At 42.2% G+C, this 16530-nt stretch overlaps 1 protein-coding gene across 1 annotated transcript in view; it reads right to left on the bottom strand.

Annotated features, from left to right (window-relative positions):
• Positions 1 to 16530, bottom strand: part of Fmr1 (synaptic functional regulator FMR1) — an 80648-nt gene that overhangs the window by 29286 nt on the left and 34832 nt on the right. Inside the window, exons 7-9 of the mRNA XM_080282512.1 lie at positions 14318 to 14599; positions 13149 to 13261; positions 307 to 428 (exon numbers count right to left, since the gene is read on the bottom strand). Of these exons, the coding sequence (XP_080138638.1) occupies positions 307 to 428; positions 13149 to 13261; positions 14318 to 14599 (517 nt within the window). The remainder of the gene's footprint in view (positions 1 to 306; positions 429 to 13148; positions 13262 to 14317; positions 14600 to 16530) is intronic.

Genomic DNA, 16530 nt, shown 5'->3' with positions numbered 1-16530 from the left:
TTCCTCAGGTTCCTCCTGGTGTGGTGGTGGGGTCGGTCATTGTCAAGATGGGGTCAGGCCAGACAGGGCAGAGGGGTTATTTCTTCTCCCTCCGCCCACCTCTATCTGACCCACCCCCTCTGTGATTTCTGTGATCAGGAGGAGGTCTGGTATAGTCCCCCCTACTTCCCTCCCCTCCCCTACTATCATGGTGACCACCCCTACTGTCCTGCCCACCCCTACCTCCCTCATGTCCCCTGCCTGGTCCTCCACCCCGCCCCCCACCTCTCTTCTCTGCATTTGATATGTAATCACTTAGTGTATTACCAGTGCCAGAGCGGTCGTTATTGTAGCGGTCGCCCCCTCTCATGCTGCCTCGCCCCCGCCCACCTCTTGGTCCACCCCTTCCACGGCCACGGCTACTCATCTCCATGTCACTGTTGTAACCCCTGCAAGCAAACATTGCACTTATATACAACAGGTAATAATCATCATCACTATCCTGAAATTCTCTTCCCACCTAAGGAGAGGGTGAAGAACAGTCCAGAAAGCAAGGAGAAAGAGTACAACAGAGAGAACTATAAACAGCATGCCTTGTGATACGAGATAGTAAGTCATTCATTCACCATGCAAACCCCAAAATCCTGGCTCTACCTCACAGGCCTATCTATATTCATATACTTGTTTTTTTTCTTTATATTGTATATGCACTTCACATTTAATACACCTGTTACAATGCCCATTAAATCATGCAAAACTGGACATATGGTAATAATACTTCTCATTTACTGAGATACAAAAAAAACTTTCATTGTGAAGCAACATCATAAGCATTAACTGTACAGCTATTCTTCTAATAAGTAATGACATTACAGTATTTATACATAACTTTCGCATTCTGTTTTTTCAAAAGAACTGTAAGTGATTTGATGAATGCCATCACAAACTGTAAAAATTCAGTGATACCTCAATTATCCAACTTATCTGGGGAGAACAGTAGGCTGGAAAACACAAAAATCTCAAAAACTAACGCTTCTGAAAAAACATGTTTATGTACTCTCTCTCTCTCTCTCTTACTTTGTCCATTCTTAAGTTCAACATCAGATTCATACACTCTAACTTTGTCATAATTTCTCTGCACTTTCACATTCCAACCGTACAATGATTTATAAAAGGGTTTTGGTATGATTTCCCTTCCCCCCCCCCACCCCCACCAATCTGATATACATTTACATCATAAATCATGCATGTTTGAAATACACCTTCCTACACCTTATGGAAAACAAAAAACAGCAATGATAGGGGAAAAAAAATCACAAACTACCTAACTTGCCAACGTAACTCAACTATCTTAACGAGCTAAAGAGGGACACCTTCCTAAGGTGACACCAATATATTGGAACCATGCAACTCAACTGCCTGATTATATAAACATTCCTCAAAGGGATCCTTATATGTAGCATGTGTTAGGAATGTAGTGCTGTACAATAGTGAGACTTAGGCAGCAAGAGAGGGGGATATCTGTAGGCTCAAACATTATCATCATCATCATCATCACCATTATCGATGTCTTGCTCCCTTGTGGAAACCCCGAAGGTGATGATGATCAGATGGATATGTGGTGTCTCCATGAATGACACACCTGGGGGATCAGGATAGTTAATGAAGAGTGAGGAAAGACAGAACTTAAATGCATCAGTGTTGTCATGAGAAGGAGCATACTGAGATGGCCTGGGCTCGTGAAAAGGATAAAGAATGACAACAACTGGATGTAGAGGGTGAGAAGTGTGAACTCTGGGGGTAAAGCTGCTAGAGGCAGACAAGGCCTGGGATGAGGCCATGCAGTGTGACCCTAGGGATATGGGACTGAAGAAAAAGGCTGCTGGAAATCACACAGCATGGAGAGCTACCATTAGGTAACCAAGCCCATACAAGTATGCACGAGCCTTTACAGGCAAACGAATGAACAATGACAGGAACCTCAAACTCATTTACTCACCATTCAAACCCATGAAATCCTGGCTCTATTATGTAACTTCATAACTACCTATCTCAGTCTTAATCACCACCTGAATATTCATTATCTTTCTCACCTCAGTGATTTCATCACTGATTACAATGACTGCTAAATGTAACACTGGTTCTGATTCTTAACCTGCATAGGATGTTGACTCGTTAACAATAATAAACCAAGACACATCAAGAACATTCCTGTGGCTGTTCAAGCAATGCCAACATTTCCTTCTTCACTGACAAAGAGTTATATCTCCCTTGAGATGGTATCCACGACAGCCCCTTTGCCAGTATACACTTCGGTAAACAAATATTCGTCAGATCAGAAAGTGAAGATGTTAATGACGCCTGGAGAGAGCATTATAATCGGCTGTTGAAAGAGAGTCTGACTGGAACAGATCCAGTGTTTGGCCCTTGACCTGTGAGCAACACAATGGCAGGATGCAGTTGGGGAAGGTGGCAGGTGTGTCTGGGTTGACTGCTGCAATGCTGAAGGCCTCATGAGACATAGGAGTGGGTTTAGTTACTGATCTGACAATCTGATGTTATATATGAGTGTGTTGTCTCAGATAAGTGGCTGATGAGTGTGACTGTAAATGTGTATATGAGGATAGGCAATGCCATAGAAAGAGAAAAATAAAGACAAAAAACATTTGGACCAGATACAGAAGGTAATGGAGCGAGTCAAGGAAGGTATGATAAAAGAAAAGAGTGAATATTGACGAGATGCAGTCTGGGTTTGTGCCAGGCAATGGGACCACTGAAGCCATATTCATTGTCTGACAGCTTCAGAAAAAAATATATAGGAAATAAAAGGTGGCAGTATAGGACATGGATGTAAAACATTCCCTTCCCTTCAAACTAATTCCCTCGTTCTTGATGCAAATCTCGGGTCGTATCGAATCTTGGTCGAGATGGTTTGGCCTATACACTATCTATCTATTGCCAGACGCCTCAATCCTGTTCGGGGTGGCCACAAACAAATCGCCTCCACGTCGCTCTGTCCCCCGCCATTTCACTGCCCCGCTCCCAATTCACACCCCCGTCTCTCATATACCTCTCCACCCCATCCCTCCCTCTCATCCTCGCCCTCCCCCTCCCTCTTCCCCCTTCCACATCACTCACATACACTCTCTTCATCAGTCTTTCACCCTCCATCCTCTCCACATGGCCAAACCACCTCAGTGTATTCCTCCTAACGCTTCCTATCACATCCACATCCAAACCACAACGCTCCTTTATATCCTCATTTGTCAGCCTGTCTCTCCATGTGACTCCACAGGCTCCTCTTAAATAATTCATTTCCACTGCTCTCACTCTTGACTTGTGTCCTTCCAGCAACGTCCAAGCTTCACTTCCATACGTTAGAGTTGGTATCACAATACTGTCATGTAGTAACTTTTTCACTTCCATGCTCACTTCCCTGCTTCTAATCACTGCTTTCAAGGAAACAGCAACCTTTCTTCCCTGCTGTACCCTCTCAAGCACTTCACCCTCCAAACCTCCATCCTTACTCATCACACTACCCAAGTACTTAAACGTACTTACATTTTCCAATTTCTCACCATCCAATCTCGCTGTACATTCACTGACTTCACCTCTCTCGAAGACCATCACTTTACTCTTCCCTACATTCACCTTTAGATTCTGTTTCTTACACACTCTCCCGAACTCATCCACCAAGCCTTGCAGCTCTCCTTCGTCTTCACTCAACAACACAGTATCATCTGCAAACAACAGTACAGGGAGTTTCCAAACACTATCCTCTCTCACCAGGGCCACTCCAACATCCACTACCCTCCCTTGTACCTCTTTTATTACCCCATCCATGTATAGAATGAACAACCATGGAGACATGACACATCCCTGTTTCAACCCAACCTTCAAAGAGAAAAATTCACTCAGTTCACCATCCACAAGCACTGCAGCCTTAGCACCATCATACATACTCTTCACAGCATTCAACAACTTCCCACCTACTCCATAATTATATTCTTAATACTTTCCACAATCCTTGTCTATCCACCCTGTCATATGCTTTCTCCAAATCCATGAAAGCTGCATGCAACTTCTTTCCCTTCTCTAGAAACTTTTCCACTAAAGATCTAAGAATGAATATCTGATCTACACAACCTCTTCCCTTCCTAAAGCCTCCCTGTTCTTCTCCAACTAATTCCTCTGTTCTTTCTCTAACTCTGTCAATAAGTAACCTATCATACACTTTTCCTATTATACAAAGACAGATGCCCCTGTGATTACCACACACCTCTTTTTCCCCTTTTCCTTTGTACAAGGGAATAATTATACCTGACTTCCAATTCTCTGGGACTTTACCTTCCTTCCAGGCCAATCTGCACATTTTCCACATCCATTCCACTACTACCTTCAGCATTTCACCACATGCTCCATCAATTCCTGGGTCTTTCCCCAATTTAACTTTCTTCATTGCTTTCACAACTTCTATCCTACTGATTTCTTCCTGTCTTCTCACTTCACTCCTTCTCCTAGCCATTCCCCAGCCACTTATACTCGCATTACTTCCATTCTCTATGTTCAACAATTCTTTAAAGTGTTCTCTCCATCTGCTCACTTTTTCTCCCTTCTCCACTAGTAATCTACCATTTTTATCTTTCACTCCCCTGCTAACTTCACTTCCACCCTGTCTTACTCTTTTCACCTCTTTCCAGAACATATTCTTACAGTCCCTCCACTTTACACTCAAGTTCCTTCCAAATTCCTCATCTGCTCTCTTCTTACTCTCTCTTACTAATCTTTTCACCTCTCTTTCTTTCTACATATAACTCTCTCTTCCGCCTCTCAACTTCTTCCACGCCCCTATTTCTCATCCATTCATTATATGCCTTCTTCTTTTGTGCCACAGCCTGTCTCACCTCTTCATTCCACCATGCTGTTCCTTGCACACCCCTGTCTTCTCTTCATCCCACACACCACATCACATGCTGCACATATTTCTTCTGTAAATATCCTGCACACACCTTCCACGTCCCCCATCTGCTCCAATTCATATTTGCCCAATCGTTCCTCCACTTCTCTCTTATACTCTGCCTTTTTCTCATCCTCTTGTAACCTTTCCACTCTCCTCACAAATACTCCTTCTTCCTGTCCTTCCCTTCTTCTATTTCTCCATTCTAATTGGACCTTGATACTGGCCACCACCAAGTAGTGGTCAGAAAGTCCACTCCCCCAACCTCTATATGCTCTTGCATCCATTACACATTTTTGCATCCTTTCATCCACACACACATAATCAATCATTGCCTTACTTTCATTCAGTTCACCACCCACCCTTCTCATCACTTGCCATGTATACCTGTGGATCATTTTGTGGCTGAAGGTATTGGCTATCACCAACCCCCTCCCAGTACAAATGTCCACTAACGCACTGCCATTCTCATCTATCTCAGCAGGCACACCCCATTCACCAACTATTCCATCCACCTTCACATTCCCTGCTTTACCATTCATATCACCGATCAAAAACACTCTCTCATTCCTTCGAAATTTTTCCATGCACACTTCCACATTTGTCCAAAACTCTTCTCTCACTCTGCTTCCACGATCTTGCGTTGGCGCATACACACACACATTCGCCCACATTTGTATTCCAACTTTCAATCTTGCCCACACAAACCTTGACCCAACTGATCCATACTCTCTTATGCTCTTCTTCCATCTTTTACTCACAACTATACATACTCCTTCTTTTGCCCTCTCATTCTCACCTACTCCTGCACATATACCCCATCCAAACTCCCATTCTCTCACACTCTCACCTCTCCATTTCGTTTCAGTTATTCCGCATACATCAACTTTCGCACCCTCAAGCACCTGGACAATCTCTCTCTCTTTCACCTCATCATTCGCTCCCCTTACATTCCAAGTTCCGATTACCATGTCCTTTGTCCGGTCCTTGGTCGTCATCTTTTGGTCAGTCCTTGTCCGAGGCTTATTGTTTGTCTTTTTAGTTAGTTGTTTTCCGGGGAGGGGCACTAACCTTCCGCCAACCCTTTTAGTCGCCTTTTACGACAAGCAGGGATACTGGGGGAGTATTCTTGAAAAAAAAACTCTACCCCCAGGGGGGTAGGGGTATCCTTATTCTCTCTTTCCACATGAATTAGACCATCCATGGTAAAAAAAAAAAAAAAAAAAAATCCATACAGGAATAAACACTATAAACATAAAAAAGAGGGAAAAGATCCATAATACTGATATTTTTATTTTTAACCCACCGAGTGCCAGCAGATTTTGGACCCTCATGAAGCCATGGTGCCAGCCTTTTTTTTTTTTTTTTTTTTTTTTTGTGTGTGTGTGTGTGTGTTAGATAGGTTAGAAATGATGAGAAAACATGGAAAACAACCATAAATACTCACAGAAGCCATTTAGGTAGATTTCGAGGTTGATTCTCCCTGACCAGGTGGCTGAAAACTTCAGAGTGATAGCCAATACCCTCTTCAGACACAAAATGATCCACAGGTATACATGGCAAGTGATAAGAAGGGAGGGTGGTGAACTGAATGAACGAAAGGCAATGATCGATTATGTGGGTGTGAATGACAGAACGAGAAGGTGTGTTATGGATGCAAGAGCATACAGAGGTTGGGGGAGTGGACTTTCTGACCACCACTTGGTGGTGGTGAAAGTCAAGGTTCAAATGAAATGGAGGAGGAGGAGGAGGAGAAGGGAAGGACAGGAGGAAGTAGTCCATACAAGGAAGGTTGAAAAGTTGCAAGAGGATGGAAAAAAAGGCAGAATATAAGAGTGAAGTGGAGAAGCGACTGGGTAAATATGACTTGGAGCAGATGGGGGACATGGAAGGTGTGTGCAAGATTTTCACAGGAGAAATTTGTGAAGCACGTGAGGTGGTGTGCAGGGTGAAGAGAGGACAAAAGAGAGTGCAAGGAACAGCATGGTGGAAGGAAGAGGTGAGACAGGCTGTGGCACAAAAGAATAAAGCATATAGTGAGTGAATGAGAAACAGGGGCGTGGAGGAAGTTGAGAGACAGAAGAGAGGGTTATATGAAGAGAGAAACAGAGTGAAAAGATTAGTAAGAAAGAGTAAGAATAGAGTGGATGAGGAATTTGGAAGGAATTTGAATACAAAGTGGAGGGTATATAAGAATTGTTCTGGAAAGAAGTAAAGAGAGTTTGACAGGGTGATAAAGAAGTAATACACGGAGTGAAAGATTCATTCATCATCCAATCCTGTCAGACCCCATGAGGTGCATTGGAACCAGGGGGTAGGCAAGTTGGTCCTGACATTTAAGATGAGAGTGACCAGCCTCAATCATCCCTGAGTGGCATTACGTGAGCAATAAACCTCAAACACCCCTTGGATATAAACCTTCACCAGCTAAATCCGATTGGAGCGCTATAATTACCCACTAAACCACCAGGCACAAAAATTTGGTTATATGGTTACCACCCAGCATAGTAAATGGTTTCCTGGTGAATAGGAAACCATTTGGCTTGTCACTCAATGTAGAGTCACCCACAGACAGAAGGAACAGGAAAGAATGAAGGATAAGAAAGACACAAGAGGGAGTGTAAAGTCATCCGTAGGCAGGACGAGGAAAGAATGAAGGAACGAAAGACAGAAGTGGATGGAAGGAAAGAAGGATGGAGGAGAGGAAAGGGCAGACACGCAAGAGCAAAACTACATTGAGTGCGTGGATAAAAATGGTATTTTGGTAGCAGATAAGGGAGAAAAAGTGAGCATATGGAGAGGACACTTTAAGGAATTGTTGAACACAGAGAATGAAAGAAATGCAAGTGGCTGGGGAATGGCTGGGAGGAGGAGGAGGGAGGTGAGAAGATAGGAAGCAATCAGTGGGATGGAAGTAGTGAAAGAAATGAAGAAAGTGAAAATAGGAAAAGCCCCAGGACTTGATAGTGTGTGTGGTGAAATGCTGAGGTATGCGGGAAAGATAATAGTAGAATGGATATGGAAGATGTGCAGATTGACCTGGGAGGAAGGTTGAGTCCCAGAGGAATGGAAGTCACGTATAATTATTCCCTTGTACAAAGGAAAAGGAAAAGGGGAAAAAGAAGTGTGTGGTAATAATAAGGGCATTTGTCTTCTTAGTGTAATAGGAAAAGTATATGGTAGGACACTTATTGAACAAGTTTGGGAAATAAATGAGGAATTAGTTGGAGAAGAACAGGGAGGTTTTAGGATTGGAAGAGGTTGTGTAAGCCAGATATTCATTCTTAGGTCTTTAGTGGAAAAATTTCTAGAGAAGTGAAAGAAGTTGTATGTGGCCTTCATCGATGTGGAGAAAGCATAGGACAGAGTGGATAGACAAGGAATGTGGAAAGTTAATTATTAAGGATATATGGAGTACAGTAAATGGGTAGTTGCTGTATGCCGGGAAGAGTATGTAGGCCTATGAGGGTGCTAAGGCTGCAGTGTGTGTGGATGGTGAATTGAGTGAATTTTTCTATCTGAATGTTGGACTGAAACAGGGATGTCATATCCCCATGGTTGTTCAATCTGTATATGGATGGGGCTACAAAAGAGAAACAAGGTATGGCAGTGGATGCTGAAGCAACCCTAATAAGAGAGGGCAGTGTTTGGAAACTCCCTGTACTGTTGTTTGCAGATAATACTGTATTGTTAAGTGAAGACGAAAGGGAACTGTAAGGTTTGGTGAATGAGTTTGTGTGTGTGTGTAAGAAACGGAATCTAACGGTGAATGTAGGGAAAAGTGAAGTTATGGTCTTTGAGAGAAATGAAGTCACTGAATGTACAGTGAGGCTGGATGAGGAGGAAAAGGAAAATGTGAGTGCGTTTAAGTATATGGGTAGTGTGATGAGTAGGGATGGAAGTTTAAAAGGTGAAGTGCTTGAATGGGTACAAAAGTGAAGAAAGGCTGCCAGTTCTTTGAGAACAGTGATAAGGAACAGGGAAGTAACAATGGATGTTGAAAAGTTACTACATGACAGTATTGTGATACCAACTCTAACATATGAAGTGAAGCTTGGACCTTGTTGAAAAGACACAAGTCAAGAGTGAGAGCAGTGGAAATGAGTTATTTGGGAGGGGCATGCAGAGTACGCGGGGAGACAGACTGACAAATGAGGAAGTGAAGGAGCGCTGTGATATGGATGTGACCGAAAGCATTAGGAGAAACACTGAGGTAGTTTGGCCAAGTGGAGAGGATGGAGGGCGAAAGACTAACAGGGAGAGTGTATGCGAGTGAGGCAGAGGGGGGCAGAGGAAGGGGGAGGGCGAGGATGAGATGGAGGGATGAAGTGGAGAGGTATATGAGAGATGGGGGTGTGAGTTGGGAGCAAGGCAGTGAAGTGGCATTGGACAAGAGGACATGGAGGCAATTAGTTTGTGGCCACCCCTTACAGGACTGAGGCATCTGGCAATAGACAGACACATAGACAGATTTTCAGTTCAGAATTTTAATGGTGAGGGGGGTAAAAACAAAGTGAGGTGGTAAGCAAAGAATGGACACAATAGTGTCAGATGGTAGGGCAGGTAAGGGGTAGTTTTTTGAGTTGCTTGATAAACATTTCTACTATATGATCATTATTATTATTGATGTTGTTGCTGATCAACCCCAGTCTGTCTGGCTGGGCAGACTCATCAACTGCAGACAAGCAACGACCCCCTCAGGGGCATCCCGTGCAGTGAACCCATGTTCCTTTGTGGCTGACAGTGCTACGAAACAACAAGGCGGGGGAAAAAGTGTGGAAGTTTGGTTCTGAGAGGGAAGATACATTTGCATCGTTCCACACAATTAATAGGAACATCATACCAGGCTCCACATCATTATTTGGTAATAATATGGTTACTACCCAGCACTGTATATAGTTTCCTGTTTTCTGGACGACGGGACACTGTTAACCCGCGCCGTCCCGAGGACGTACTTCCACGTCCTCACGTTTTGTCACAGCTAATCCCGAGGACGTACTTCAACGTCCTGCAATTGCAAGGTTCATAATTTCCACAATTTTCAATTTTCGCGAGTCATTTTTGGTACGTATACACGGGACACCTGCCTCAACAAGATGCCAGGCAGAGACAATGCCTTACCCAGCATGACCTCCTCCCCCCCCTTGCATGCCCTTTTCTCAGCAATTCACCTGTTATCAGTGACCTGGCCAGTATAGCCATGTCATGCCACGGTACGAAATTCAGGGCCAGAGTGATTCCCCAATCAATGACAATGTGGAGGACAAACTTTACATAGCATTAGAGAAAGAAACAGTTAGAAATGATGATCAGGTAATGTGGCAAAAAAAGGTCAGGTATTAGTGAGTGAAACAATGCTTACAATGCCTATATTACTGCTTGAAAACCAATATACTCTTGTACTACATATAAATTCGTAACAGTAAATAAATAAATACCGTTTATGAATGGTGTGAAATAGTTATCCTCCCATAGAACTCGTTTTCTTTGGTGCCAGCCTGATAGAAAACCCAGTAAGGTAAGGAGGCTCTCCTACCTGTAATGAGTATTTTAAACCTCAGGTGAGCGATTTCTCTATGAATTTTCGATGTTTCTCACCAAAAGCGAAAGTTTAAGCAAAAAAAAAAAAGGTCGAAAATTGCCCGGGATTGGGGGGTACCAGTGGTCGAAAAGTGGCCGGGACTGGGCGGGTTAAGCTTGTCGCCCAGTGTAAAGCCACCTGAAGTGGAAAGAAGAGTAGAGTAATAAAATGTAAGAGGATAGAATAGGAGAAAAAGGAAGATAGGAGAGAATTACGAAGGTGAAGGAAGAAGTATGCCAAACTACATCACTAAGTGGATGATGGTTGCCACCACCTACCACCAGATCATCATACAGTGGGAGAAAATGGGTGAGACAACAGGCATGTCTTGGGCTGCTGTACTGTAGGTGATTATGCATGGCATGAGAAATACTCTATGTTGAACTTCATAGTTTTCATTATGTAAAAGTGAAGCAAAGTAGAAAAATTCCAGTAAGACTTCTGAGGGCGAAATGGGTGGGTATGGCGCAAAAACTGGGTGCAGCAAGAAAACAGGAGTGAGAAGAAAAAGTTGCAAAGGTGGTGGGAAAGGCCATGGATACGAGTACAGTAATCCCGCATTTTTTGCGGATTTTTTGTCTACGGTTTTGCCCTCTCGCGGATTTTCTTAGCATTAATAAGTTCAACAAAAATATCCTTGAATATACAGAAAACAAAAAATTTGAAATTCCCGCAGCTTCCAATTGTAGCGCGGTAAACTCACGCCACCCTCTGTCCCTTTCCCGTGGCCCCTCTGCCAGTGTTACCATATCTAGCATAATTTTATTCTTTTAGCATAATTTTGATCAAATTTTCGAGTCTGGAATATTTTTTCAGCATATTAGAAGTTTTAGAATCATTCTAGCATAATTTAGAATGGAATGGAATATTTTTGGAATAATTTTATAAAAGCTACAAATCAGAGAGAGAGAGAGACGAATAAGGTAAGAAGATGTTTGAATAGTTGGTTACTTTCAGTTTGGGCTTGGTTGGGTTGGATTAGGTTAGGTTAGGTTGGATTAGGTTAGGTTAGGTTAGGTTTTAGGTAAGGTTCGGTTTGGTTCGGTTAGGTTAGGATAAGTTTGAGCTTTGTACTTTACCCATGAAACCTAGGTTTTTCCGATGGATTTTGGTATGATTCATTCGATTTTCAGCTTCATTTCAGTCGGAAATGACCATTTTCTGTGTTTCCCCCCCTCCCTATAACCCCCGATTCCCCAAAGATCCCCCATTATTTCAGGGGGATGGGGGGGTCATATCTCAAAATCTGGTTATTTCCGACGGAAATGATGCTCAAAATCGAATGAATCACATCAAAATCCATCAGAAAAACGTAAGTTTCGTGGGAAAAAGCAGTATGGGCAGATACCGATATTTATCCTCTTACTGTATGTAGGTTCATTTTAATATTTTCATAGTAAACAATACATAATTAATATGTTGCACGAATATGTATAGAATTTTATCATTTAGCTTCAAGTTAGCATAATTCATTTTTTACTTGGAACAAATTTGCTCAATCTAGCATAATTTTTTCATTGCCCTAGCATAATTTCGTTGTTTGGATATGGCAACACTGCTCTCTGCCCCGCATTCCTCAGTCCACGCCTGACTGCCTTAAGTGGCTGGTGTGCATGTAACCACACTATGATATGAGCCTCTTGCCTCCCACTTGCTTTCCACATGGCCCCAGGACGTAAGCCAGCCTCACCAAAGGCTAATAATACAATTAGTAAGAACTCCAAAGTGACAAAACGATCAAGAAAAGTTATGACCTTAGCAGAGAAAATTGTGTTACTGGACAAGCTAAGAAACGACCGTGCGAGTGTTTGCTATCACCAGTTAATGCATCTTTTTATTTTGTACTGTTTTGTGAATAAATGTGTAGATAATTGTGTATTACAGTACGGTGTTTACGTTTTTCCTTCATAATGGAGTATGTGCTTTCAATCTTGTAAGAAGGTATTTCGGGATGAGTATGGAGGTTTCGGGACAATTCGCAGTCACAACAAACACAAAACAATTCTCCTTCATTAATGAAGATAGCTATGGGGGACGCTAGAATATAATTCAAAGGCAACTACAGCGAGGAAGAAACAAGTTTATTATTGACTAAAGGTGCAACTAATAAATAATATCCAGAACCTACGCTACTGAACATAGACTTTGCTGGATCCCCCTGAAATATAGTTATTAAAGTATTGATTAATTAATAATAAGTATATTGATGAAAGTATTGATTAGTATATTTATAGAATGGCGGGGAATCGTCCAGGGTGCGAATTGTTCTGAAGGGGAATCGTCCATGTTTTGACGGGGAATTGTCTGACGGGGAATTGTCTCGCAATCGGTATGGACATGGACTGTGTGATGGGCAGCATGGTGGACACAAGTGTAAGATTCAATTGTTAATAGAGTATTCGCGGAATTGACTTTTCGCGGGGGTTACAAGAACGTAACTACCGCGAAATATGCGGGTTTACTGTAGTAGGCTACATCCAGCACAGATGGATATTTTAAACTAGGCAGTATGGGTGTGCTGATACTTTAAATACAAAGTTTTTCATACACCTTATCCTACAGGTAAAAGCATGCAAATATATCCCAGTACTGTACAATTACCCCAGTGGTAACAGAAAACACTAAACTTACCTATCATTTCTCCTTACAGGATACCCTTGATTACTTCCTAAGCTGTTGGTTGTATGCATATTTCTTAACTTCTGGTCAATTTCCAGCTTTTCTTGTCTCAGCTGTTCAACTTCCTAGGAATGCAAAAATCATTATATTAGTTTTAGCTGGTAATTTAATGAAAGATTTATAAATATATATCCATCCATCCATCATCCAATCCTATGTTGCCCAGTGAGAAGCATAGGAGCCCAGGGCTAGGCAAGTTGGTCCTGACATTTAAGATGAGAGTGACCAGCCTCGCTCATCCCTGAGTGGCATTATGTGAGCAATAAACCCCAACCATCCCTTGGATATGAACCTACACTGGCTCAATCTGACTGGAGCGCCTTAATTACTCACTAAACCACCAGGTGCCGTAATTTGGTTATATGGTTACCACCCACCATAGTAAATGGTTTCCTGATGTACAGGAAGCCATTTGGCTTGTCACTCAATGTAGAGTCACTCAAAGGCAGATAGAAGAGGAAAGAATGAAGGAAAGAAAGACAGAAGAGAGAGTGTAAAGTCACCCATAGGCTGAAGGATGATATATCCACTCACACGATGTAGTGCTGCTGTCGGGTGTCTGCCCTTTCCTCTCCTCCATCCTTCTTTCCTTCCATCCTCTTCTTTCTTTCTTTCCTTCATTCTTTCCTTGTCCTTCTGCCTACAGGTGACTTTACACTCCCTCTTTTGTCTTTCTTTCCTTCATTCTTTCCTCTTCCTTCTGCCTGTGGGTGACTCTACACTGAGTGACAAGCCAAATGGTTTCCTGAAAACCAGGAAACCATTTACTAGGCTGGGTGGTAACCATATAACCAAATATTGGCGCCTGATGGTTTAGTGGGTAGTTATTGCGCTCCAGTTGGATTGAGCCGGTGGAGGTTTATATCCAAGGGGTGGTTGGGGTTGATTGCTCATGCAATGCCACTCAGGGATGAGTAAGGATGGTCACTCTCATCTTAAATGTCAGGACCAACCGCCTAGCCCGGGGCTCCTATGCTCCTCATGGGGCAATGTAGGATTGGATGATGGATGGATGGATGAACACTGATATATGGATAAACACAATACAAGAATAAGAGATCTCACATTAATATACTACTTGAAAACACTAAAACTATGTAACATTGACTGAGGCTGCTAACCCTGAGGTGTGCAAGGTGGTACTCAAGAAGGATGGAAGCATTGGCGATAGCTTCAACAGTGCCCACAAACACAAATGGCACCTGACCCTCTGTGCGAGGGGTTGTTGGTTCAGGCTCGTTGTCCCCTTCAATCTTGACTCGCACGACCCCAGACTTATCGACCATCTCCTGGATTACTCGCCCATTTTTTCCTATCACCTTCCCGACTAGTACCCTAGGTACTTGCACAGACTCCTCACTATACTCCAGCATTGCTCGTGCCTTCTTCACTGCTTCCTCTGACTGCAAAAGATCATAAAGGTTTGAGACAAACACTGACCTGGAAGACAAATAATGTTTTCAGGAAGTTTACAATTACTTCACATTCATTCAAAATTAATTAAATATTCAGGAAGGTGTAATGTTCTGAGTCCCTGAAAATTTATAGCATTATTTTGTTTCTTCTTTTATTTAAAACCACATCTAATCTCAGCTTTCTTGTCTCAAAAAAGTGAGACAAACTTCATTAATAAAGGAACTAACAAAACTTCGCCAATATAAAGAAAACAGAGTGATAAAGTTAATCCTAAATACCTTACTAATAACCTACTAATACTTCAAAGTATGAAAACATTACAATATCAACATCACCATCCAGATTGCTATTCCCACCTAAGGATGAAGTGAGGGAGGATCAAGAAAACAAGGCAACAGAAAGCATGAAAGGGGGGAGAACTATCAATAGCATACCCAGTGAAATGGGCCAGACAATCACATCCCATTCAACCCCAGGAAGCCTGACTGTTCCTCACATGCCTATATCTGGTACATAATTAGATTTCCAAAAGGTGAAGACTACAGTATTTGCTCAGTTTCATGCTGCTTCTGTTTTCTTCCAAACACTTTTCAATTGGATGCTATTTATTTATTTCTCCATCAATTCATTTCAAACTTGCTACAACTGTTCCTTGGGTAAACACCCCAAGAGACTTTTTTTTATTTCATTGGTTCTGACTTTCAGAGAAATTTATGGGGTCCTAGGTCAAACCACACAAGCATATACAGTATTTAGAAATCCTATATTCTTGTACGCAGTAGCATGGCCAGATCTCCCCAAAAGAAGGGGCGATGGCTTCTTGGGGGAGAAGAGTACTGCACAGTGTGCACACATTTAATAATACAAAATTTTAAATAAAGGGGGACAGCAGGGGGTCTCTGATCCCTCCAAGAGATGTGTCACTGCTTGTAAGTTCGTTGATCATTATGATAATATACACAGAACTATGTCAATGTACTGTAGCTGTGTGGAAACCATCATGCAGTTTCTGAGGAATGTTGGCAATATATACTGCACTTTAATTTTGCATTATTCTTAATAGATGAATTTCACTTTACCTGCCAAAAAAAAAAAAAAAAAAAAAAAAAAAACATGTTCCTCTGTACATAATTCATCCACTTAACTCAATCCCTTGCCAATATCATAGCCTCACTTACCTCCACCTAACTTCTCAGCACACTATGCCTCCTCCCATCTTCAAACTTAATCACATATATGCCTCTCACAACCTAATTTACAGCATTCACTCCAAATCAGAATACTGTATTTTGTGTGCACATCGTCTTCAATTCCGCTGTGAACAGACTTTCTGACTCTCATCTCTCACAAACCCTAACAATTCTTATCCTATCCACTCCTACCACTCCATGCACATTCCTCCATCATCCCATTTCTACTGCTCTTAATCCTGACTTTTCATCTCATGCTATACCAAAGTCCCACACCAATAAATGGAACATTAATGTGGGACTAACACAATACCATGCAATATTCCTACACCATCATCAATCAGACCTCCTATCTTTTGTCACTGCATTCATAGCAACAGCCATCTTCTTTCCCTGTGCTACTCTACTTGTCACTTCCCTTGCATATTTACTCCACTTCTCTATACTGCTTCAAAGTACTTAAACTCCCTCGCTAATTTGTCTCCCTCAATCTCTGGTACACCACTCTGACACACTTCTCTCTGGACAATTATCACTTTATGTTTACTCTCAAAACATGATTTTCAGATATCCACAAAACTGCACTAATCAGCAGGGCTCACGTTCAGTATTTGCAACACAGTATCATCATACATCAGATCTCAGCTCTGAGATACTCAGGGTGTTGATTGATGTGTTTTAATGTTAGATTACTGTGTGTGTGTGTGTGTGTGTGTGTGTGTGTGTGT

The sequence above is a fragment of the Coenobita brevimanus genome, chromosome 93 (genome assembly GCF_032717465.1).
Source record: "Coenobita brevimanus isolate Jiangsu-jjx chromosome 93, ASM3271746v2, whole genome shotgun sequence".
Classification (NCBI taxonomy): Eukaryota; Metazoa; Arthropoda; class Malacostraca; order Decapoda; family Coenobitidae; genus Coenobita; species Coenobita brevimanus.
Note: the sequence above shows the minus strand (reverse complement) of the source record. Positions and strands in the feature narration are given on the sequence as shown.